Source organism: Chlamydomonas reinhardtii, chromosome 4, assembly GCF_000002595.2.
Source record: "Chlamydomonas reinhardtii strain CC-503 cw92 mt+ chromosome 4, whole genome shotgun sequence".
NCBI classification, from domain to species: domain Eukaryota; kingdom Viridiplantae; phylum Chlorophyta; class Chlorophyceae; order Chlamydomonadales; family Chlamydomonadaceae; genus Chlamydomonas; species Chlamydomonas reinhardtii.
This window is the reverse complement of record NC_057007.1, coordinates 2562199-2586810: the sequence shown is the minus strand read 5'-3', so window position 1 is coordinate 2586810 and position 24612 is coordinate 2562199. Positions and strand designations below refer to the sequence as shown.

Genomic DNA, 24612 nt, shown 5'->3' with positions numbered 1-24612 from the left:
ACAGTGAGGTCTGAGGATAAACGCTGCATTACATCCTGCAATCCTGCATTCTGCGTTCCTACGGTAGGTGTGCGCATGATGATGCAAGCCTTCGCTCACCCTGAACCAGAGTCAACACAAGTCGACAACCACCCGACATTACCGTACGCACTCGTCACTGCATAGCCAAAATCACGGTGTCAATGTCAGCCTGGAGGCCGCTCGGGCGTGCGCGAAGACAGCGGCGCCCCAAGCGGCGCCCGCCCCACTTTGAGGTGCCCCTTCAGCCGCCGTCGCTGCGTCGCACCCCCGCCCCCGTCCGCCATTCCCCCGCCACCTGCCTGCACGTCACCACCCGGCGCCACGTCCATTCGGCTACCGTTCGGCCCCAGCGGCGGCCCGCCGCGCTTCTGCGGCGCAGCCCCAACAGGCCCGGGCACCGCGGGCAGCCGCCGTGCCACCGTGTCACCGGCACCGCCACCTCCCAGATACGGCGACACGCCGCCACCCCCCAAGTACGGCGACACCCCGCCACCTCCCGCTGCCCGGCCGCCCGCAGCAGCAGTAGCAGCAGCTGCGAGCTCTGCAGGCCCCAGTCGGGGCAAGGTGGTGCCGGCAGCACCGCTGTCCATGCCAGCGCCGGCGCTAGCGCTGCCGTCAGCGCCCGGCAGGCCCTGCTGCGAAGCCCCTGCCCCTGCAGCCCCTGCCCCTGCAGCCCCCGCCCCTGCAGCACCTGCAGCACCTGCAGCACCTGCAGCACCTGCCCAAGTGCCAGTGCTGCCGGCCCACGCGACCTGCGGCAGCGGCAGGGCTGGGTCAGACGCCGGCTGCGGCTGCCCGGGGCCGCCGCGGCCGTCGCCCCGGCTGCCAGACCTGCTGATGGCAGGCAGTGAAGCGTTCAGGCCTCCGGCAGCGGCCGCTGCTCCCCCGGCTGCGCCGCCCACTCCCCCTGTCCCTGCTCCTCCTGCCCCTGCCCCTGCCCCGGCACGGATGGCCGCATTCAGAGCCCCGATGTCCACACTGTGACGCAGCGGGTCCACCGGAAACTGCCAGCCGCCCGGCAGTAGCAGCGGCGGGCCGCCCGGTGCTACTGCCGCCTGCTGCTGCCCGCCTGCGGCCAGCGCCGCCGGGTCCACAGACACTGTGTACTGCACGTAGGGGGAGTAGTAGCCCTGAGGCTGCGCCGCCGGCAGTAGCGGCTGTGGCAGGCCGCTGGTGCTACTGCCGCCGGCGGCGACGGCAAGTGCGTGCTGAGCTTCAGCGCCCAGCATGCCTGCCGGCATCGAGCGACGGAGCAGGTTGGCTCCGGATGCGGAGGGAGCCATGCCTGGGGGCAGCGGCGGCAGCTGGGAGGGCGAGGCGACGCCCGACATGGCCGTAGTAGACTGTGGCGAGGCGGGCGCGTTGTTGTGGTGAAGCTGGTGCTGGTGCGCGGAGGTGTGGCCGAGCGGCGGCGACTCGGGCCAGGTGCTGGGCGTGTGGTGCTGGTGGTGCTGGTGCTGCTGGTGGCGTTGGGTGCGCGGCGGGGAGGACTGCTGGAGCAGAGGCGGCGGCGTCGCCGCCTGCTGCCCGCTGGGTAGCTGCTGGATCGCCCCGCCCGACCCGGCACGCACCGGCGGCAGCTGCCGCGTCCCGCCACCGCCTCCTCCTCCTCCTCCTCCCGCACCTGCTTGCTGCTGCCCCTGCCCCTGCTGTTTTGTTGACGAAGACGCCGTCGGCGGCTCCGTGGGCCCCAGGGGTCCGTACGGCTTGCCGGCACGCGACCACGTGTACTGCCCGTACGGATTCGGATCCACGCCGTGCATGTTGTACATCCGTGCCAGCGGGTGGCTGGATGGCAGCTTGACCTGCGACAGGGGGACCGGTGCGCCGCCAGGCGCCGCCACGGCAGGGGCGGCTGCCACCGCGGCGACCGCCGCTGGCGTGACCGCGGCAACCACCGGCGCTGCTGGCGCCGCTGGCGAGGCGGCCGCTGCCGGCGCCGGCGCCGGCACGGGGCGGCGCCTGGGGCTCGTCACCTGCTGCGCCCCATTGCCACGCGGCGCTGCCGCTCCTCCTCCCTCCGCTCCCCCTCCCCCCGCCCCTCCTCCTCCTCCCCCCGCTCCTCCATTTTTACCGCCAGCCGCCACGGTGGCTGCGCGGTACTGCTGCTGCCGCTGCTGCTGCACCCGCGGCCCCAGGAACATCAACTCGTACAGGGCCCGCGGGTCGGGCCGAGCCGCGCCCTTGGCAGCCTGCCGCCGCGCCGCCAGCATCTGGGCGCCGCGGGAGGCCAGGAATTCGGCGGCGCGGGGGTCCTGTGGGGGATGGAGGGCAGCGCGTGTTGCGTGGACAGGGAGGTGAGTGGAGGTGCGGTGAGGGAGGAATGTGGTGGGCATGAGGCAGGCACACGAGGGTGGTAGGACACGTGCGCGCGTTTGGTGCGTGCTCGACCACGTTGAACAAAGAGACTCGCGGCGGGGCGCTGGCCGCACAATACTTCAGCAATCTTCTTGCAACAACACATACACACACATACACACACACACATACAGACACACACACATACACACACACACACACACGCACACACACACACACACACACACACACACACACACACGCACACATATCCACCTGCAGAATGGCTGGCAGCGGCGGCAGGTCTTCCTGACTGAACAGAAACGGCTGCGGCGCCGAGCCCGAGGTAGCGCCGGTGACGGCGGCGCCGTAGCCTACGCCCGTCGTCATCATACCGCCGTACAACGCCACCGCCAGCGAGCCCGACGGCTCAGCGCTGATGATGTACGGGCTGGCGGCGGCGGCGGCGCCGCCATCCTTGCCGTACAACGCCAACGTCGACGGCTGCGCCGCCAGCAGTCCCGACGCCTCCGCCACCGGCAGCAGTGCCGTAGCTGCCATCGTTCCTGAGAACGAAAACGCCGACGACTCTCCAGTCAGAAACGTTCCGCCGCCAAACTGCGGCAGCTGCCCGCTCGTGCCGCCGCCGCCGCCGCCGCCGTAGCTGTCGCGGCGCGGGGAGCCGGGCATGGAGCGCACGCGCGAGGCGCGCGCCGCCGCCTGCGCCTGCACCTTTGCCGGGAGGTGGCGCAGCAGCTCGGGGTCTATGGGGTAGGGCTGCACGCCGGCGGCCGTGAACGCGCCCGTGCCGCGCGCCGACCACACGCGCTTCGGCGGCGAGCCGCCGCCGCCGCCGCCACCACCGCCGCCGCGGCCGCCGCGGCCGCGGTGCGGGGAGCCACCGGAGTAGCTGCCCCTAGGGCCGTCGCCGTCAGCACCGGTCCCGTTGGAGTAGTAGGAAGCGCTTGGGCCCAGTAAGCCGCTGGGCTCCGCAGACGGCGCGGCGGAGTAGTAGCCAGAGGCCTCGCCGCCCGGCGCCGCCTCCCCCATGCCGGCGCCGCCGCCGCCGCCACCATCACCGCCGTCACCGCCTGCCGCCGCCGCCTGCTGCAGTGTTGCATGCAGCGACGTCATGCCGTGCGCCATGGCGCCGGTCAGAAGCTCCAGCGGCGTCGCGCCGTCGCCGTCGCCGTCGCCGCCTTCGTCGGGCTGCTCGGGCGGGCCACGAACCGTGAACGACACGCGCCCACGCGCCAGCCCGGACACCCCACCCGTCCCAGACGGGCCCTCCTCTCCATCATACAACTCGTCCTCCTCGCCTAGCTCATCGCCGTCGCCGCCGCCGCCACCATCGTCACCGTACTGCCCTTCCGCTGCGCCCGCGCCGCCGCCGCCGCCAGCTCCGGACTTGTTGCGTGACAGCGCCGACCTGCCGTTCAGACTGAAGCCTTTTCCCAGCTCCACAACATGCGGCCCCCGGCCCCCGCGCGGCGTCAGCCCGCCGTCACCGCCGCCGCCGCCGCCTAGCCGTGCCGTAGACAGCTCTCCATCCAGGCCGCCGCCACCGCCACCGCCGTACATCTCAGCGTCCGCCACTGCGTCTGGATCCATGACGTACAGGCTGGGCACAACCGCCACGTTGCCGCGCGATCGTTCCAAGCCGATGTGGACCTGCGGCAGCGACATGGCCGCTGCCTCCGGGTGCGGGTGCTGCCCCCGCGCCACCCTTGCCGACATGGCTCGCCTGATCGCGAGGTGCTGCTGGCTGCGCGCCCGCCGCGGTGAGGAGTGGCTGGCGCTGGCGGACGCCCCCGCGCCCTCTGGGCCCTCCGTCTCGGCGCCGCCCTCTTCCCCCTCCTTGGGCTCGTCTCCCTCCGTGGCACGACGCACGCGGCGGGAGAAGGATGCCTGCCGCCTAAGGGAGCGGGCGGAGGACAGCCCGTGCGCGCCGCCGCCGTCCGAAACTGCGCGCATTGGGATTTTTCAGCGCGCGCAGGAGCAGGGCGGTACTTGTTAGAGATGTCCATGCACAAAACAAGAAAAGCGAAGCTCACGTAGGTAAGCTGTCACGAGCTCGCACATGTGCGGGATGCCTGGAGCTCAAGCTGGCGGCCCCTGTGCTCCGACAGTACTCTGTGTGTGTGTGTGTGTGTGTGTGTGTGTGTGTGTGTGTGTGTGTGTGTGTGTGTGTGTGTGTGTGTGTGCAGCAGCCCGCTCACCCGCTCTGGGCGTGTGCTCATCGCCGCTCGTCGCGCCTCCGCCGGCCTTGGCGCCGCCCATGGTGGCGGCTCCGCGCGGCCTCAAAAAGGGGCTGACATGGGGGTCCTGGTAGGGGCCCCACATGCTGCCCAGCCGCATGGAGTCGGGCTGGCGGACCGTGTACTTCCAGGGCTTGGCGCCGCCGGGCCTGTGTGTGTGTGTTAAAAAAACGAAACGAAAGCCCGCCCATTGGTGTGTGTGTGTGTGTGTGTGTGTGTGTGTGTGAGTGTTGAAAGAGCACATTACGCATGGGACATGTGTGTGTGTGTGTGTGTGTGTGTTTGGGGGGCGGGAGATTGCAAACTTAAATCATGTAAGCATGGAGGAGGTGGCAGGCCAGGAAGTCAGGAGCACTGGGAGGAGGAGGAGGAGGTGAGGATGGGGCCGAAACGAGAGGCGGTTCTGTGTCATCTTGGACAGAAACACCGCCAGTGCCCCAAGGCTGCCCCTCCAGCCCCCTGGCCCCCAGCACCCCCAGCCATCTCACTTGTCGTCACGCCTGATGTGGGCACAAGCCCCCGCCCCCCCCCCGCCCCAAGGCAGCAGCCCCCAAGTCCTTAAGGCCCACCCAGCCCCTCGTCCCCCAGCCCCTCGGCCCTCGGCCCCTCGGCCCCCGGCCCCGAGCCCCCAGCCCCTAAGCCCAGACCCCGCCCCCCCCCCGCAAGCCTCTAGCCGCAAGCCCCTAGCCCACAGCCCGCAGCCCCCCGGCCCCTGGCCCCCAACCCCTCGACCCCTGGCCCCCAGCCCCTGAGCCCCCAGCTCTCCCAGCCCCCAGCTCCCCTAGCCCTCTCACTTGTCATCGCGGGTGATGTTGGCGAACCGCTGCGCCGGCGGCACGTTGCCGCCCGGGCTAGCCAGCGCGTCCTCGGCGGCGGCGGCCGCGCCCGTGAAGCGCCACGGCTTGCGGGCATTGTATTTGGCATTCAGAGCCGCCATGGCGTCAGCGCGGGCGGCTGCGGCAGAATGGGTTGGTGAGACGGCATGGGGGGTGGTGGTTGTGGGAGGGCTGGTTGGTGGGATTGCATGGGAGGGATGGTGGGCGGCGTGCATGGTCGGTGCCAGCCCGGCAACCGTCGAGAGCACTATCCCAGGCACCCTGGCCGACGTCGTCTGCACCGCCTCGCGGCAAACACGCACACAGCCGAGTTGCATCCCGCTTGAAGTTCCGGTGCCCCCAACCCGAACCCACCATCGGTTGCGGTGGCGGAGCCCGCGCCGCCCGCCGCCGCGATGGCCGCCGCGCGCTGCGCCAGGATGGCCTCCCGCGCGGCTGCGCGCGCGGCCTTGGCCTCGGCCCGGCGTGCGGCGCGCTGCTCCGGCGTCTCCACCGACTCATCATCTGTGGAGCTGCTGCTGGGGCTGTCCAGGCCGCCCATGTAGTAGGACACGTACTGCTCCTTGGCCATACCTGTGTTGCAGTACCGATGTATGGTATAGTGATGTGGCAGCGGCGTGTTTATGTACATGTATGCGCGCGTGTTCGGAAAGGCAAACCCAGCAAAAGACCTGGGTTTTCATGAATTGGTTGGAGAGTACATGTTCATGGAGCTTGTGTGCTTGTGCTTACATCATGCGGCGGCACGGCACCGAAAGGGTCAGGCAGCCTATGACGGGCAGCCACTAACGGGCAGGCCGCCGCAATCCAGGGCCTCCCAAAACCCAATCCCACCAACAGCTTCGGCAGCCGGTGACCGGCCCACGCAATGCCCGTCCTGTCCTCACCCGCCGGCCGCCAGGAGGGCCCGGTTACGGAGGTGTCACGCTTGCCGCGCGGTTTGTCGTCCACCGGGCCGTCCCACAGCCCTCGGTCGTAGGGCGACAGGCCCGAGCCGCCAGCTGCAGCAGCGCAGGCGGCGTTTCAGGGCAGTTGAGTTGCACTTGTCAGTGTACGGTAGGAAGGAGGTGCAGAGGTAGATGCTGGTGTTAGCAATCAAAGGCCGTCACGCGTCCATTTGCTCGAGACCGGTGCACAAACAAAATGCAGGTGGGAACTCCAGCGACCACCACCCCCATGCCGCATGTTGCCGAACACGCCGGGCAGCGACAGGTCCCAGCACACGGTCATACGATCTAGAATGATCCAGATCCAGATCTATTATAATCCGTATCACCCGTTTGACACAAATACAGATCCACATCACCATCCATGTGCGCCACCCAGCAGCGCCATCACCATCACCGTCACAATCACCACCATCGCCACCACCACTAGCAGCACCAGACCCCCCACGGCCCCCCCGGAAACCACCACCACTAGCAGCACCAGACCTCGTTTTCGTTGTTTTTGGTCTAGTCTAAGATTGTATCTACAACCCCCCGCGCACCCACCTCCGGCCGCCTTCCACACGGGGTGGTTCTCCGCCACTCGCGCCATGGCCTCCGCCCGCTTCTCAGGGTCGGCGCCGTCGTACAGCGACAGCGAGGCCGCGTGCCAGTCCGCAACCATGCCTGCGGATTTGAGGGTTGAAAGAGGGAGCGTGTGTGCTTTGAAGGGAGGATGTCGGTTTACAGCAATGCAGGAATGGGGCCACACACGAGGCGCGCACACGGGGCATACACGGGGGCACACACGGGGCGCACACACGGGTCCCTCCGCCTGCCCCGCTCGTACACCGCAACAAGCTCCCGCGCCGCCGCCGCCGCCGCCTCCTCCTCTTCTCACCCGCGGGCTTCCACTCGGGCCCTCCCTCCTTCATCATGCGCGCCAGCAGCGCCGCGCGCTTCTCCGGGTCCGTGGTCACTTCAAACAGACCCGCGGAGTGGCCCACCTACATAGGGGCGTGGAAGGGTTTCGGCAGGAAGAGGAGGTTCCGTTACGGAGGGTTTCGGCAGAAATGGGATTGCGGCAGGGTTATGGGATGCGGCAGATTGAAGAGTTGTGGCATGCACATTGCGTTGCAGGCAGCAACGCCACGCCAAAATGCGTTGGCAGTACGGGACGGACCAGGCGGACTCGCCGGGCTACGTGGCCTCCACGGAAGGTGTCTACCAGGACATGGGTTACAGGCATAAAATAGCTCGGCCCTGAACCGCCACTTCCTGCCTCACCCACCTTGCTCCAGTCCGGCACCTCGTGCCGCCGGCCCGTGCCGCCGCCGCTCTCGCCGTCCGCGTCCCCATCACCGCCGCCGCCGCCCAGCGCGCGGCTACGCCCCTTTCCGCCTTTCTTCCCGCCCTTCTTGCCGGCAGCCTTCTTTCCGGTGCCCTTCTTTCCGCTGTCCTTGGAGCTCAGCTTGCCCCTACCACCCGCAGCTGCGCCGCCTCCGGCCTCGCCTGCGGCAGTGCCGTCGGCGCCAGCGGCGCCGGCCGCCGCCGCCGCTGCTTCGGGGTCGGCTGCGGCGCCGTCGGCCCCTAGCTCAGCACCGTCGTCAGCGCCGTCGCCGGTGCCGGGGGCCGCTCGCCGCCTGCACGAAACAGACCATGGCAGGGGGTTGGGGGCAATGGGGTAAGTCGGGGGCGGGGTGTCCAGGCACACAGCAACGCCAACACACGCAGCCGTGGCCGGGGTCATGGAGTAGCGGCCCGCTCGGCACGCACATATCCCACTGTGCCAGCAGCCCCACAAGCTCCCGCAGCCTTTCGTGGTTTCTCTGCGTGTGCTTTCAAACACAACCGCAGCCCCCCCCGTGAAACATGCCACGCACCTGCCGGATGGAGAGAGCTCGCCCTCACCGCCCTCGCCCTCCGCACCGTCACCATCGCCGTCGATGTCGCCGCCAGTTCGGCCCTTCTTGCCGCCCTTCTTCTTGGCACCCTTCTTTGTGCCGCCCTTCTTGCCGCCGGCACCACCCTCGGCTCCTTCCTCCTCCTCCTCCGCCTCAGATGCCTTGGCCGCAAACTTCTTTTTCCACTTGGCTCCGCGGCCGCTGGGAGAAGCCACCTCCTCCTCCTCTTCTTCCTCCTCCTCTTCTTCTTCTTCTTCATCTTCCTCATCGTCGTCGTCATCCTCTTCCTCTTCCTCCTCGTCTTCCTCGTCTTCTTCTTGCTCCTCTTCCTCTTCCTCCTCCTCGCTCTCCACCTCGCCCCCCTCTCGGTCCCCCTTTTTCTTTTTGCCCTTCGGCTTTCCCTTCCCCTTGCCCTTCTTTCCCTTCCGCGCACTGCCCGCCCCGCCCTCCTCGTCTTCCTCCTCCTCCTCGCCGCCGCCGCCGCCCGCCTCCTTTTTCTTCTTCTTGGCCTTGGCTTTCTTCTTGGCTTCCCGCTTGGCCTTGCCAGCTGCTACAGCCTCGCCCATGGTCTCTTCATCCATGGCGCCTGCTACAGCCAATAGCACGGCACGCTTCTTGACGAACGAGGCATCGCCCTTGGCGCCCTTGGGCAGTTTGCCCCTGCAGCAGCGGGCGCATGACGAAATTCGACAGAATTCAACACCGGGTAAGCAAGGCGTGAGCAGCGGTGACGGGACCAGCTGAGGTGCGGATGGCAACTTGCAGCGGTGAACCCGTGACCTCTGTGAGCCCGCTGCTTCGCGGCGGCACGGGTTGCCTGGCCATGACCCGGGCTCTTGGGATGCGAGGGTGACAATGTAGCATCTCCCCTGACCCGGCCCGCGGCTCCAATCCCCCGGCCCAAAGGAAGCGGCCTCACTTCTTGCCGCCCTTCTTTTTCTTCTTCTTGCCGTCCGCGCCCGCCTCGTCATCATCGTCGTCGTCGCTGCCGTCCCCCCACCAGTCCGGCAGGTCGTCGGTGGCGACTGAGTCGTCGTCGCTCCAATTGCTGTAGTGCCCAATCTCGTACTCCTGCCACGAATAACATTTAATAGAATTTATGTGGGGGCGCGGCGCGGACACGCGTCGAGTCAAGGGGAGCATCGCAGCAGCATCCTGTCGTGTTAAAGGCGGTGGAGCCCGGGAGGCGCGCTGCAAGTGGGCGGAACAGCCTGCGCCAGGCGGCCATGCCGACGTCCCGCCTGAGACCCTGGCAGCGCCCGGGCACAGCCCCGGCACGGTGCTGATGAGCCGCTCTTGCCTGCGACCCTGGCAGCACTGACGCCGTGTACGGCACATACAGATATGATATGGGTCCATTTGCTCGCTCGCTCGCTCACCCGCACGTGCTTCATGATCGCGTCCTGCCGCTGCTTCTTGAACTCGCGCCAGGCTTGCTGCGGGGCGCGGGGCGCGGGGCGCGGCAAAAGGCGGCAGCACGTACTGAGTATTACAGGTAAAAATTAGAGACACCCTGCCGCGGACAAGTGGTGTGAGATGGGGGGGAAGGTGAGGAGACGGGCCAGACCCGTCTCCTGTACGCCCCTACCACCGAGGGCGCGTTGGCTCACAGTGGCTGCGGATAGCGGCGCGGATACCCCGGCTGGCGCCCCCCCCCCGCGAGCTCCCCCCCCCGCTCACCTGGATGAGTTGCGCCGCGTAGTGCCGCACCTCCTGCTTCTGCTCCTCCGTGAACGCGCTGTCCAGCAGCTCGCTAAAGCCGGGCACGCTGTTGCCGCCCGCCACCGCGCCCGCCCGCCCCTTGGCCACGTTGGGGCGCAGGATGTCGCGCCACGTGGTCTTGGCGCGCAGCGTCTGCCGGTACCTGGTGGTGAATTGGAAGTGCGCGTGTGGGGTGGGGTTGCAAGGATGGTACAGAGAAGTGTAGCGAGATGTGTGTATGTGTGTGTGTGTGTAGTCAATGGCACGGCGCAGTAAACCAAGACCCAGATCCCGAAACCACAGCCCACTAAGCGCGGAGAAGTAAGGCGGGCGAGCAGGTGCGGCGTGCAGACGGGCATTGCGGAAAGCGAGGTGTTAGCAGCGGCAGGGCAGGAGCTGGCATAGCGTGTGCAGGGCACCACGCGCCATGTCCGCATAAGCCCCGCGCACAACCTGACGTGAAGGGTCCCGCCCCTTTCCCAGCCCCGTCCGTACCTTCTAACCATCCCATCTCCCCAACCTCCCTGCAAGCCCTCACCTGGCGTACGCCTTCTCGCCGACCTTGCCGAACAGCACCTTGTGCTTCAGCTTCTTCAACCGCCTGATGATGGGGTTCTTCTCCATCTCCTCCGCCCCGCCCTCGCCAGCGCCGCCCAGAGCCGCCCCCAGCCGGCCCGCCAACCGCGAACCGGACGGCCCAGTCACTGTGGGCGGCCGCTTGGTCGGCGACTGCGGGGCGCTCCCCATCAGTCGGCTCGGGCTGGGGGGCCCTTGCAGGGCCGGAGGGGCAGGCACGGCGCCGTCTGCGCCCGGCGAGGCGGCGGCGGCCTCGTCGGCTGCGGCGGCGCCCTCCTCCCCCGGCGTGGGGTGGTGGACGTGGACGTTGCGTCCCAGGGCGGAGCGCCAGTCGCCTCGCCCGCCGCCGCCGCCGCTGCCGGCTGCGCCGGGCCCGGCGGCGCCCAGGATGCGGGTCTGGTGCCGGCTCGGGCTGCGGGTGCAGGCGATGTTGGCGTGGTGGACGACAAGGGGGGTGAATGGGTGCGGATGCGGTGTTGGAAGACACGGAAGATTGTTCGGTGCAGGGTATGCGTGTGCACGTGAAAGTTACTGATGTGTAGGCTGCCTAGGGAAGAAAGCAAACACGGGTCCGCGTGGCAGGCTCGCCGGCACAGCGGCATCTGTCCCCCCGCTCACCCCTCCAGCTCCTCGATGCTTGGCAGCGCCACACCCGCCTCCTGGAGCATGTTGACCATCTGCACGACAGGAGGACTATGCAGACTGATGCATCGTACACAATGGAGAAGCATCGTACACAATGGAGAAAAGCACGCTGTGCATTGTTCACACACAACCCTCATGGCCAGCGGTCCCCATAGGCGGCGTGCCAAACCCGCCGACGCCGTGTCCCGGCCTCCACCCTCCTGCTCCTTCCCCAGCATTTCTCCTCTGTCCTCCAGCACAGGTACGAACCTGCTCTGACTGCATGAGGCGCTTCGCAGCCTCCACCAGCTTTGTCTGGCGCCCCTGGATCGCATCGTGCGTGCGCAGGGCACCCAGGTCCGTGCTGAAGGTTGTCAGACTTCCAGCCATGGCTGCGACCGGTCCTCAAAAGGCCGCTGCTGGGTGTCGCAGAGTTCCCTGTGCTTTGATGTGATGCAATCAAGCCCTCAGCACTGCGCTGGGCTCAAGACACGCCCGTTGGGGGCTCCCCAACGAGCTTGCCCCATGCTCCGCTGGAGTAATCGTGTCGCAGAGCACGTATCAGTAGCTTTTGCCTTATATGCAGGCTGATACTGGTTTCTGCAGCTCGAGAGTCCCGTTGCACGCTAAACAGGAAACGCCCAAACAACTGCTTCGAAGCCGGTTGATAGCGTTGTGCCTCTGTACTAATGGAAATACCTAAGAATGTTGCAGATGTTATGAAGCTTAAAAAGCTACTCTAGTGCCCGTGTACTTCATGTCGCGTAAACTGAGACATTATAATTCTTGTTCGAGGTTATACACAGTTCTTGATTGCATCTACCTAAGTAATTAAAGATTGGATGGAAAGGAGCAAGCCAGCGATACCCAATTCGCGAGCTTGGTGCGATCCGCGAAACTCAGCTTCATCCTCATTTCTAGCACACCGGCCTGGTGTTTATCACATACAGATATCACATACGCATCTGTATACACCATCGTCGTTTGTAGTCGGCCTTCGGCGTCTGTCGGTGCGACGCGTTGACCGTCGGCAACATTCATGCAGCGCGCCTCGCGCGGCGCTGAGGATGATAGAGGCTACTTGGGCCACAATGACTCGTTCAGCTTTGGCGGGGGCCAGGGCCGCAGCAGCGCGAGCGGCCGGCCGGCTCCGCCTGGGGCGGACGCGCAGACCGCCGCGCAGCTCCTGAAGCTCCAGAGGTATGCGCGCTGCCCTCGAGCGCGCTGCCCACCCCTGCCTGCCTCTTAGACTTCATGCCTTGAGCGTGCTGATCGCATATATGTCTCAAATCCTGCAGGCTCGTGGAGTCTCTGGTCGTGCGAGAGCTTGAGCGTGCCCCCGGCTCTGGGGCTGCTGCTGCGGGAGGGGGGTCACACCAGCAGCGCGGTACCCAGCACCAGCCGGCGGCCTACCCCCCAACGGGACCCGGGGCTCACCGGTCACAACGCCGGCCCTCCTCAGTCAGCTCGGAGGCGTCGTCACTCGTGGACTTCGGGCCGCCGGCGCCAAGCGGAGGCCGCAGTGGCGGAGGCGGGGGTGGAGGCGGGGGCAACGCGGCACGGGCGGCGGGCACGCGTTCCGGGTACCGGGGCTTGGGAGATGACGGCGTGCCGATGCAGGTTGCAGCCCTGCAGGTGCGACTGACAGTTCAAAGGGGCCTGGGGTGGGCGCAGTATCGCAGAGGCAGCGGGGCACCGTATCGGGTACACCTCCATAGGCTTGGGTTTGGCTTGAGGCAAAGGCGCTACGCGTTTGCAGGACTTTGTTTTGCTGTGGGCCCCTCCACGCAGGGCCAACTGGCGGTGCTGGGCGAGCAGCTAAATTCGGCGTACAGGGCCGCAGACGGCGTGTCGTCGCCGAGGGCCACACTGCTGCGAACACAGCAGCAGCAGCAGCACGCGGCGGCTGCACAGGGCGGGTACCGGGGCGGGCTGGGCGTGGACGCAGGTGGCGGCATGGGGCCGCCCAGCCCTGGAGCGCAGGTGCGCACGGGGTTATGGAGGGCAAGGAAAGGGACATGCACGAGCGGAATACAAAAAACACTGCGGATGCGGTGTATGTGTGGTAGCGGGCATCGGTGCGTACGGCTTGGGTTGCCGGGATGTACCTCGACAATGCCGTGCCGTACCGTGCCATTCCGTATTTAGCAACTCGCACCTTGCGCGCAGGGTGGCCTGGGCGCCACATTTGGGCGGCCGGTGACGCCACCAGCGGCCGTGATGCCAGGCCGGGGGGCCTACCACCTGGGTGCCGCGGGAACGGCAGCAGCAGGTGTGCCGCAAATCCCTGGAGTGGTGCGTTCGCCCGCCTGCACACATTTGGCCGCGCTAGTTTTCCTCAGTTCGGCTCAACCATCTTCTGACACTTTGACACACGTGGCCCTTGCCTGCAGGCGACCTGTTTGGTGATGGCGCTGGTGGGCTTGGTCTCGGAGTGCTGGGCGGGGGAATCGGTGGGGGCGGGGGCGGTGGGGGCGTGGCGCGCGATATGCGGCAGCTGGCGGCTGAGGAGCGCGCCGGGCGGGAGGCGTCGGCGCGGGAGGACGAACGGCTGCGCGGCTGGATCCAGGTGGCTGGGTGGGAAAGGTCAAATGCATGCTGCATGCAGGGTAGAGGCGCCGCTTTACATGCGTAACGAAGTGGGCACGATGCAGTACTGGCGTACTGCGCTTGGCCGGTCGCGGCAAGGACTGGCCGTGAATGCAACAGCACATCGCCCGCCCTTATGTGTCGACGCCTCGGCACCTGCTGCCTGCCTACAAAACGTGTGTGTGTGTGTGTGTGTGTGTGTGTGTGTGTGTGTGTGTGTCACGACATAGGACCTGCGCTCGGAGCGGCGGCGGCTTGAGGACCGCCTGCTAGATGGCGACCCCTCGGGCGGCCGCGTGCAGGCCATGCGGGACGACCTGGAGAAGCAGGTGTGAGGCACACCAATACACACAGCGAGAGGGGGGCCCTTGTGCGGGGCCTTGTGTGGGGGGCTTGTGTGGAGGGTTGGTGTGGAGGGCTGGCGTGGAGGGTTGGTGTGGGACTGGTCGCAGGGTGTCAGGCGACGGGGTTTCAGCGTGTGCCCGCGTTGTGCAGTCATGCTTTGCGCGACAAGGGAAGCGGCTGCATCTCGCAAGTGCTAATGCTGCGCCCCTCCCCACTGATGGGAGTGTAGCAAACAACCCCTGGCCCCTGCGTGCGCTACCGTACACACCAGGTGCTGTCGCTGTCAAGGCAACGGGACCAGGTGGCAGCCGAGCTAAGCGAGCTGGGCATCACACGCGGCGCCAATGCACAGCTGGCGGCGCAGGTGCGTGCGGTGCGGTGGCTGTTGTCACCGCTTCTATTGAGCATGGCAACGCGCGGCGGGCTTGGCGCCGTCCCACCCCAGTGACGCCCCAGTGCGCTCGCTACCGCTGCGGAAGTACTCCTTACTGTGGTTGCGGCAGTGTAGGACGTGGGTGTCACGGTGGTAAGGCTGCTGCTGTGTTTTGTCCCGCGGCACTCAGGTGGAGGCGTTGGAGCTGGCGCTGGCGACGGAGAGCGACCGTGTGGCCAGATACAAGGAGGTGCGCCGCGACCCGGGCCGGGCCGGGGCTGGGGCCGGGGCCGGGGCTGGGGCTGGGGCTGGGGTCTGGGGCTTTTGCTAGAGCTTTGGGAATGCTCTTGCTCCTTCAGTCAAGGCCGTGGACTGTCGTGCCTTTCCGTGCCTTCGCCGCTGTCTCCTTCCCCCAACTCCTCCCCATTCTTCCCCCCCTTCCCTGCTTAACCCCTGCCTCACGCCCCCTCTGCCTCTTTCGCCGCCGGGGCTTGTGTGTAGTCTTGTCTTGATTATCCCTTCTTTATCCTACTGCCGACACGCCTCGGCCCTTTCACTGTGCCCTGCCCTTCCGATGTTTGCTTTGCCCCTTTCCCACATGGCCCGACGCTCCCTGCCTGGCGTCGGGGCTGCTTTCCTGGTCGCCAGGTAAGTCGTGGGTTTTGCTTGTCGCGTCCGCGTGCCTGTCTTGTGCTGTTGTGCGCGCCACCGAGCCCGGGCGGCGACATTCATCGCCGGCGCCGCTCACCCTGCTGCTCCACGACGCCTCGGCCCACATCCCATAAGTATTATCGCTTGCAACTAACGCCTCTGCCTGCACTCCCCTCGTTTTCGTTGGTTTTGGTTTAGTTTGGGCTGGTATTTACAACCTCCCTTCCCTTACTCCTCTTGAACACCGCGCCCCAACCCCCCTCCCTCCCTTGATTAATTGGAAATGGAATGAATTACCCGACATGTACGGCTACCCCCGTGCCTCAGGTTCGGCCCGCGCTGGAGGCCCGGCTGGCGGAGGTGTCCTCCTCCCTGGAGGCGCTCAAGCAGCAGCACGCCGCGACACTGGAAGTGATGGCGCAGGAGCGCGACGCCGCAGCGCTCAAGGTGCGGCGGCGGCAGCGGCGGCGAGGGCGGTGATGACAGGGGAGGCGTGGCAAGGAGTCCACGTTCCTTACTGGTGTAGCGAGACGTGTGGGTGGAAGGTTGGGGACGTGTCGACATGCGGCGGTGGTTGGCGTGTGTTGTGTTGGCATGGTGGGGGGGCACGCCCGCGACTGTGTGTGTTGGGGGGGGGGGCGGGCTCAGGCAACGCACAAGGGCACCATGAGGGCAACTGCGCGCTTCCTAGACGTTGTTACCACATTTGTACAATGAATACTGTGTTGATACTGCGGTTCTTGTTTTCTATGTGAGCGGCAGGCGCGGCGCAACGGCAAGCGCGCGTCCGAGCTGGAAGCGACTCTGAGCGCCACCCAGGCGGATGTGCGGCGGCTCGAGGAGGAGGTGAGGCTTGGGACAGCGCGTGTTTTCACTTTGTGCATTTCGGCTTAACACAGACTCGCAGTCTCGCACATCATCTGCAAGGCCGACTGGCCTTTGTATGCGGTGTGTACGGATGTTTCTACGCAAGGAATACACATACCGCTACACCGCACTCTTGTAGTCATCGCGCGCCGACCCGTCACGTGATCACGTCCAAACACTGCTACCCCACGCGGCATCGTCGCGGCCGCTGTGCAGGTGCGCGGCCACGCGGTGGCTCTGTCGGAGGCGCGAGCCAGCAACGAGGTCATCCAGGCCGCCGGCAACCAGCTGCAGGTGCGGGGTGGGGGGGGGGGGTTAACTGTGAACCAATCCCGGGGTGGGGGGGGGGGGCAGGTTGCAGGTGGCAGGGGGCGGGGGCGCGTTGTAGATACCAGCCCAAACTAAACCAAACCGAGGTGCGGGGGGGGGGCGGGTTGCGATGCGGGGGAGGGGTTGCCACCATCCCCACGATATCTCTTAAAGCTGGGGTTTGTCACTGTCGTGAACTATAGAATGGCCCAAAGCGCCGGTCCAACAGGGCCTATTACTTGCGAGTCATTCCAACCCCTGATATAGGGAGAATGGGGTAGAGGTCGTATCACGACAGTCACCTCCAAGCCCAAGTTAACCGAGAGAACCGGAACCCGAAGCCAGGTTGGGTGCACTGTGCTACAGCCGCCACCACCACCACTACCCACCACAATCATCACTACGCGGTCAACCTCCGCCCGCCCTGCCTGGCGCACGTGCACACATGCATGCGCGTGGCTGCAGGCAAGCATGGAGTCCCAGGCGCGGGATGCGGCGGCGCGGCTGGCGGCACTGCAGTCGCAGCTGGAGGCCAGCAGCTCCGACTGCGGCCTGCTGCGGCGGCAGTTGGAGGCGGCGCAGGCGGAGGCGGCGGCGGTTAAGGACCAGGTCGGCAGCGGGGGGCAGATGGGGTTGCGTGGTTGCTGCGGTGGAGATACTTGGTGGTAGCTTGCCTAATTCCATGCGGCAGTGCGCCCCTCTCCTGCATTGCTCCTCCCCCACAATCGCCTGTCCTGTCCTGCATCCTCGTGTCTTTGGTTTCTGACTGGGAACGGCAAAACAACATGTTCCCCATGTCCTTATCCCTTGTCCCCACTGCCCTAACTACGGTGCGTGCCCCCTACTGTTTCCCCAACCCTGCACCCACCCACTCTGCACCAACCCACCCCCCACCCTGCACCCACCCACCCACCCGCCCTACAGCTGCGTGACGCCCAGACCCGGCTGGAGTCGCTCACGGCGGAGCGGGACCGGCTGGTGTCGGCGTTGGCGGAGGAGCAGCGGGCGGCGGCGGCGGCGCGGCAGCAGGCGGACTCGCTCAATGTGCAGGCGAGTGAGGAGGTCGGAGGGTGAGGGGGGAACTGGCAGGGTCGTGGCAGGTGTCTTTAGGCCAGGGCACGGGAAGGGAGCCTTTTATGCAGCAGCAGCCCAGCTCTCGCTGGCAATTTGGTAACCCCATGTTTGCAATGGGCAGGTGGAGACCGATTAGAGCGAGTCGTCCCAACGCCCCCTGGCACTGCGCACGCAACACAGGTGAAGGCCGGCGAGGAGGCGCGCGCGGAGGCGTCTCGCGGCTTCAGTCTGCAACTGGAGACGCTGCGGCGGCAGCACGCGGCAGACCTGGCAGCGGTGCAGAAGCAGTGAGTAGCATCGGTATGACGCGGTGCCGGGGGCCGGCGGCAGGGTGGGCAGTTTGGTGGCAGGGAGGTTTGTGAGCAGCAGGGCGGGACGGCCATTACCAAGGCAAGCGAGGTGGCTTCGGCGCCCAGTATCTTAGCAGTAGGGTGGGTAGGACAGTGGTTTCGGCGTCCAGTAACGCATGCCTTTGCACAGCTGCGCCTGGCTTCGCGCCTAACCCTCGCATCCATCGCTTTCATCTCCGGGCCGCTCATCATCCCCTCCCCACGGCTCCGCTCCGCCGCAACTGCCGCCTCGCCTCTTGCCCACAGGTATGAGTCACAGCTGGCGGCGGCTGAGAAGCAGTACCTATTGCTGCAGCGGCAGTACGATGCCGGACTGACATCCAACGACAAGGCGCGTCTTGTTTAGCGGCATCTACGGTACTATCAAACCAAATTGTATGCATAGCATTGCGAGGCCGGCATGCAGGGTCTAGAGGAGAAGGATATTCATTTCTTACGACAGGCGGATGGGATTTGGGAGAGGCAGTGTCCTGCCTTGTTGCATGCAGGTGGCGGAGACGGCATCCACGCTGCGGCGGGAGCGGGACGCGCTGTGGGCGGAGGCGGAGAACCTCAAAGCCGAGGTGGGTGGCTTGACAGCACCGGGGCAGGGCGGGTGGCAAGGTAGGCATGACATGGTCAAGTGCATCGACACGCTAGCTACCGGTAGCTCTGCTCCTGTTTATACTGGGGCCATCACCACCACCAGCGTGTGCAGGCAGGCATGATTCCTAGCAAGGGTTTGGTTGTGGCATAATCTCAACTTCTCCCATCTTGATGATGCCCCTCTATCTCTTGCTGACTTGATCTGCCCGCTGCTACAGCTGGAGGAGGCACGCAAGGAGAAGGCGGAGGTGGGCGCCAAGCTAAACGCGTTGCGGGGCGAGGTGCGGACCACCATGGAGGAGGTCACGCGCGACAGGTGCGTCGGGTCGGGTCGGGTCGGGTCGGGTGGTGTTCCGGCTGTCTGGTCAGATGCAGGCGCGTGCTGAGTCACGGGGTTGCTGCGAGGGGATGAGCACCGGTGCCGGTCCCGTTGCTCCAAAGTGCTGGTGTTGGTGCGCGCGCTTGATGGTGCCGCGTGCTAATCCAAGGTAGGCCCACACCTGCGTCCAACCGTGCACCGCACCTGTAGCCTTCCTGCCATCCAGTGCCAGTGCGCGGCGCCTTGTTCCGTCGACGCTCGATCCCCCCCTTGGTTCTGGGTCTTGGTTTAGTTGGGTTTACACGCACACACACACGCGCACGCACGCACACGCACACACACACACACACACACACACACACACACACACACACACACACACACACACACACACACACACACACACACACACACACGCACGACCGGCGGCTCACCGCAGCAGGTATGCGAGGTAACTTCAGGTAACATCCGTAAACCGTCGTTTTGCTGCATCGCATACACTGTCTTTGCGCAACGTTTTCCTTGTGCTCTTTAACACACGCACACAGGGACGCCCGGCTGGCTGCTGTGTCGGGTCAGGGCGAGGCGCTGGTCCGCGACATCCGGGTCGAGGCGGAGCGCCGGGTGGCGGCGGTGCAGCACGAGTACGAGACGCGACTGGCGGGTGGGTGGATGGGTGGGTGGGTGGGCGGAAACAGGGTAGTTCTGGGGGCGCGCATGAGGACAGCTGGGTGCTTGAGTCTGGGGAGAGCAGTGGTGGCAGACCGTGACTGGGGATGGAGGCATGCAGGGTGGGGCAGGTCCCGATGCCCCGTGCGTAGTGCCGTCGCATGTGACTGCGACATGGCTTGGGGCAACCATCCCCCATGCACACACACACACACACACACACACACACACACACACACACACACACACACACACACACACACACACACACACACACACACACACACACACACACACACACACACCTGGGGGTTGCGCGCTTTCCGGTTGGTAAGACCGGCGGCTCAACGCAGCAGGTATGCGAGGTAACTTCAGGTAACATCCGTAAACCGTCGCTTTGCTGCATCGCATACACTGTCTTTGCGCAACGTTTTCCTTGTGCTCTTTAACACACACACACACACACACACACACACACACACACCTCATCCTCATCATTTGCAGGCCTGATGGACGTGACCGAGAAGCTGCGGGCTGAGGCGACCGACTCGCAGCGGCAGGCGGACAAGCACAAGGCCACCGTCAGCCACCTGAAAGACCAGGTGAGGCGGCGGCGGGAGGCCGGCGGGCCGCTCCCGGCTTCCCTGCAGCTGCAAAGCGCCCTCTGACTCGTCTATAGGGCGTGTTGCCTTGTAGCGCCCTCCTCTCGCCCGCCCCTGCCCCCGCACGCACCCTTCTCCCCCGCCCCTGCACCCATCACCGCTGCCGCCACTACGCAACGCAGGTCCGGGACCTCCTCCTGAGCCGCGACGCCGCCGAGCGCGAGCTGGCGTCGGAGCGGGCCTTCAACGAGGAGCTCAATCGCATCCTGTCCGACATACGGGCGGAGCAGCAGCAGCAGGCGGTGGCGCTGGAGGAGAGAGCGTACTGATTGTCAAGTGTATGTGCGCGAGAAGGAAGCAAGGAGGGCAGAGTGCGTGGGGTTGCTTGAAGAGCGAGCGAGTGTAGGCAATAGATGTGGAGGGGCATACCGCGTGCCGCCCTGCTGAATGGACATATCGTGCAAAATCGAGCTTCTATGGGAGCCTGGTGGCCTGGTGGAGCATGAGGCCCAAGCCGCCCAAACCTGGTTAAGACAAAATTGGGATTGGTTCAAAACAGGGGGGGTTCAAAGTTTCCCCCCCAAACCCCGGAATGCGTTGTTAACGTTGGCGAGATTCGGGGCTGTCGGGAACCGCGGGCGTATGGCGAGCCAAACCCTACCGCTACGCAGTACTCCGGCTTGCCCCTCCCCCCTCAGGCGCCCCGCCCGCGGTGTAAGAGGGGGGGGGCAGTTACCAGCCCAAGCCAATGGAGGGGAACAGAGGGGCGGTGCAAGGGTATATGGGACATGAAAAGGCAAAGCAAGTGCCTAATGTAGTTGCGGCCGGATAAACAAAATTGCACCCAGCCCAGGCACCGACGATCATGGAAATACGTCGCCCCCACGCCGGAGACTGCCCAGCCCCCCGTTACCAGTAATACCGTGACCAGAGCGGATGTGTAGTGCTGATCACGACATGAGGCTGAGCACCTGAGGCTGGGGCGAACTGAGCTGGTGGCGAGCTGAAATGCTGTTGCGCACTCCTCGCGCTCCGGGTCGCCCGGCCAGGCCACACGCCACAGACAACACACAATGCCGTGCGGGAGGGCTAGAAGATTCGGAACGGCGCGCACCTGCAGAGCACATCGGCGTCCACCGTGAGCCGCTGCAAGGAATGTCTCAGTAATGCGAGCAGAGTGCAAAAACAAGGCCGGGCGACATGTGCACAAAACAGGGGGAGGCAGGGTGCAGGCGGCAGCAATAAGTAGAGCAATGGGGCGTAAAGGCGCGCATGCCCATGCAGCGGGGGTTGTGAGGGGCACGAGCATGGTGTGCAGTGACAACAGCACGCCGGAGGTGAGGAGGCACAGCTGATGCTGGTGCTGCGAGACGGCGTGCTGCACGCCTGGGCGCTGGGTGGGGATGTCGGCAGGGGGGTGATGGCGGAGGGAGGACTGAAGGATGGTGCAAGGGGTATGTGCAGCGATTTCCTAAGAAGATCAACGCATTGGCACATCCTGACATCCATGATCTCGCATGCAGTAGCCATCATGGTCTCAGCGCTAATCTGATCAGCACGGGGCGCCTATCGGGGGGGGGGGGCGGCGGGACACGGGCGGAAGGGGGGCGAGAGAGGCGAGGGGATCGGGGGCACAAACGGGGGCCTCGCGGGAGTATGTGACTAGCAGAGACTGAAGTGCTCGGCCTGAAAGCCCGCCGCAGGCGGGCGAAAATTTTTTGGGATTTTTGCCCGCCTCTTAGCGAAATTATTTCGCCGGTGAACCCCAAAACATTTCGCCAGCACTTTCGCCTGTCCATTGACCCAGCCATTGCCGCATAAAGCCGTCTTCCAGGACGTTCCACGTGTGCATAGGCCCCCACCAAGTCATTTCTTGCTTGTGAAGGGCTTACTAGGCCCAGGTTGTTGCTTGAGTCTGGAAGAATTGCGTGTCGGCGAGTCCATGTCCACGTCCGGGGCGTCTCTCTGTCAGCCAACCTGGTGTTAGCGTTATTGTAATGCCACTACAGCTAGAAAGATACAGCTACTGGCATGAAATGCCGGACTTCCGGGCGCAAGGTGTCTGGAATGTTGCTGTCGTTGGCACGGTTTGACCCACAGGCAACCCCAATAGCCGCGCAAGCCCTACTTCTGTCCTCCTGGAACGGTTTGGTATCATTTGGGTAGCCAGGGAGGGCCAAATCAGGTGTAAATGAGTGGAACTTGGGCTCTTTCGTGCCATTTCCGCTGGGGATTAACGCCAATTTCGCCCACAGGCGGAATGAGTGGCTGCTGCGAAAATCCGGCGGAACCAATAGCGGAAATCCTTGGCGGAAACAATTTGTTTTCGCCCCCATCCCTGTACAGACCCAGAGATGGCGTTTCCCATTACTCCTTAAGAACTACTTGTCCATTTCGCATACGCGCTTTATCATCACCTCTCGAACCTAGCAACTCAACGCTACATTCTTTACCGATTGTTCGCGGGCGAGAGTTTAGGACGTAGATCTTGGATCGGCACCATGGTAAGGCTTAGGAAATGCATAATATGAATGGCCGCGCTTGCGGTGTGGTTCCGGCCGAGGCCGTCCGTGTCCGCGATTTTGCGTGTTGCAGGTCGGCGGGGGTGCGATGACCCCCCTCCCCCCCCCATCTGCCTTCGACCCCCCCCCCCCTCCCCCTGCCTCAAACTCCCCTTTACCCCTTTTTGATGAATACTGATTGGTTTACGGATGAAACGGATGATCAGTGAGGAGAGTGGTAGCCCGCCAGACCGCGCCCTCTTCCCTGCTAGTCCACAAGCATGAAACTATGCAGCGAACGTGCATTTAGCGCCACTGTCTTAGGCGGTCGCGCCGGCGACCCGACGACGACCGACCCGACCGGTTTGTTCAGCGTGCAAACACAAATCCAATAACTGCTGAGCAATTAACTTTGTTTCAACAAATTTTAAGCGTGACTATTGCTGCGCGCAAAGCCGATTCGGCTTCGCGCATGCGCTTCGCGCAATGCAGCAAAGTTCGCAAGGGCTATGGGGGGGAGGGGCGCCTGTAGACCCCCCCCTACCCCCATACAATTGATACCCCTCCCCCCCCATCGACCTACCAGACGCCAGGGAGCGGACACGGACGGCCTCTTGGGTTGTCGCCGTCTCGCGGAAGACAGTAATCCGCACCCTAAGTACGCACCGAACCCCAACCGCGGGGTTTTGGGACACCTACGTCGACTATAATGGTGACTTCGGCAGCTTGGGGGAGCCCCGAGGGACGGGAAAGTGAGGGAAAGCTGATGGTAGACCGGAAGACGAATGAGCGGGAAGAGGTGCCGGCACCGAGCGACTAAGCGCGGGGCTCACTTAGCTTAAAGGTGGCGGTTCCCCTTAGACCGAGGACCATAGCTGAGGCTCCCCAAGGCCATCGGGGGTATAGGAAGATGTTGGGTCGGATTTCACGGACGGCCAGCGCCACCGGGTGCGAGGGCAGGCAGGAAGCAGCAGGAGGCAGACTACGAAGACAATGCGCGTAACCGTGAACCGGCAGGCCTAAGCACCGGGACTGCATCCCTCGCCCATCCAGCCCCCTCGCAGGACACGCCGGCGACAAGGAGACCAGCGGAGCGATGACCAGGATGACCTGGACCCACCAGATCCCCAGGGGCAGCATGGAAGGCGGTTGCCGGTGAGCAGGGAAAGGACTGAACAAAGGGCGCGCCCTTATGAGTCTCAGGTCACCCGGAGACGCGTCTCCAGGGCAGGGGGTAGCACCAGGCGCGCCTGAGTGCAGAGGGCAAAGAAGACGCGTCTCCGGGAAAAAATTAAGAAGCGAGGGCAACGCATCGCCACATCACTCGCCACACCGGACCAGAAACTCCGGATGATACAATTCACCATCCACCCAGCAGTGGCCTACAGCCTCCCATTCATGCCGTACAGCACACACGACGTGGCCAGCCTCGACGCGCTCATCGCAAGCACTGCAAAAATGTGCTACGGCCTGAAACGCGGCTTCCCCACCCGCGCTATCCTCCAGCCCACTAACACCCTTGGCCTGGGGGTAGGTAGCATCCGCGAGCTATATGTCCGCCGCGCAGGCAAGGCCCTCGTCCAGGCCTTAAACGATGGGGGCAGACTGGGTGCCGTCACCCGCGCCATGCTCCACCTGCAACACAGTGTGGCACAGAGAGTCGTTGTTGTGTTGTGTTGTGTTGTGTTGTGTTGTACTAGTCGACGATTGGTCCCATTGGCCACCGAGTGAGTTGACTGGCGCCTCAGTAAACGAAGGCAAGCTCGCGCATATGAAGGAGTTTGTGGCGTATAAGCACGTAAGTGCACTCATGCGGTTCAGGTTAGGGTGTTGGGATGTAGAGGCAAATAGGCCAATGCGCAATGGAGTGCGGCGCTTGCGGACCCAAAGGCGGTGCCGGGTGTGCCGTGGCGAGTGTGTAGAGGACGAGAGGCACGTCTTGCTTGAATGTGGAGCTTACACATAGCTAAGAGTGGCATATGGAATCAACAGTAATTGTGTGAAGGAAGTCATGCTTAGCACAGAGGTTAGAAAATTAGCCGCGTTCCTGTACTCAGTGCAGGCTCTGCGTGCTAGCATTCTGCGGGGCGATTGAGCGGACTGAACCTGTTTTGTTCTGCTATATGCGCCTCCGGACTCAAAGAAGTTAGTGGGGCCGCATGGACTACGACGCCATGTAAATGCTCATGCTCATGCGCCTCATCACCTCAGGGGAAATGTTATATACCCAACTC

At 64.7% G+C, this 24612-nt stretch overlaps 2 protein-coding genes across 2 annotated transcripts; one reads left to right on the top strand and one right to left on the bottom strand.

Annotated features, from left to right (window-relative positions):
- Window positions 1–16: 16 nt before the first annotated feature.
- On the bottom strand, window positions 17–11838 carry CHLRE_04g222550v5 (uncharacterized protein). The gene is made up of 16 exons (XM_043061928.1): window positions 11415–11838; window positions 11139–11197; window positions 10483–10932; window positions 9924–10107; window positions 9623–9679; window positions 9163–9314; window positions 8223–8903; window positions 7631–7982; window positions 7241–7346; window positions 6907–7026; window positions 6301–6414; window positions 5768–5986; window positions 5372–5531; window positions 4539–4726; window positions 2596–4283; window positions 17–2276 (listed from the first exon to the last, which is right to left on the bottom strand). Exons 1-16 carry the CDS (start codon window positions 11532–11534, stop codon window positions 186–188), a joined length of 6741 nt encoding a protein of 2246 aa, XP_042925280.1. The 5' UTR covers window positions 11535–11838; the 3' UTR covers window positions 17–185.
- A 100-nt stretch (window positions 11839–11938) lies between these two features.
- Window positions 11939–20544, top strand: CHLRE_04g222500v5 (uncharacterized protein). The gene is made up of 20 exons (XM_043061927.1): window positions 11939–12344; window positions 12443–12779; window positions 12936–13127; window positions 13314–13416; window positions 13538–13713; window positions 13964–14062; window positions 14350–14442; window positions 14642–14701; window positions 15430–15549; window positions 15865–15948; window positions 16186–16263; window positions 16744–16887; window positions 17203–17328; window positions 17533–17639; window positions 17949–18033; window positions 18191–18265; window positions 18506–18603; window positions 19155–19270; window positions 19780–19877; window positions 20060–20544. The coding sequence occupies exons 1-20, from the start codon at window positions 12184–12186 to the stop codon at window positions 20204–20206; spliced, it is 2499 nt and encodes an 832-aa protein (XP_042925279.1). The 5' UTR covers window positions 11939–12183; the 3' UTR covers window positions 20207–20544.
- Window positions 20545–24612: the final 4068 nt, after the last annotated feature.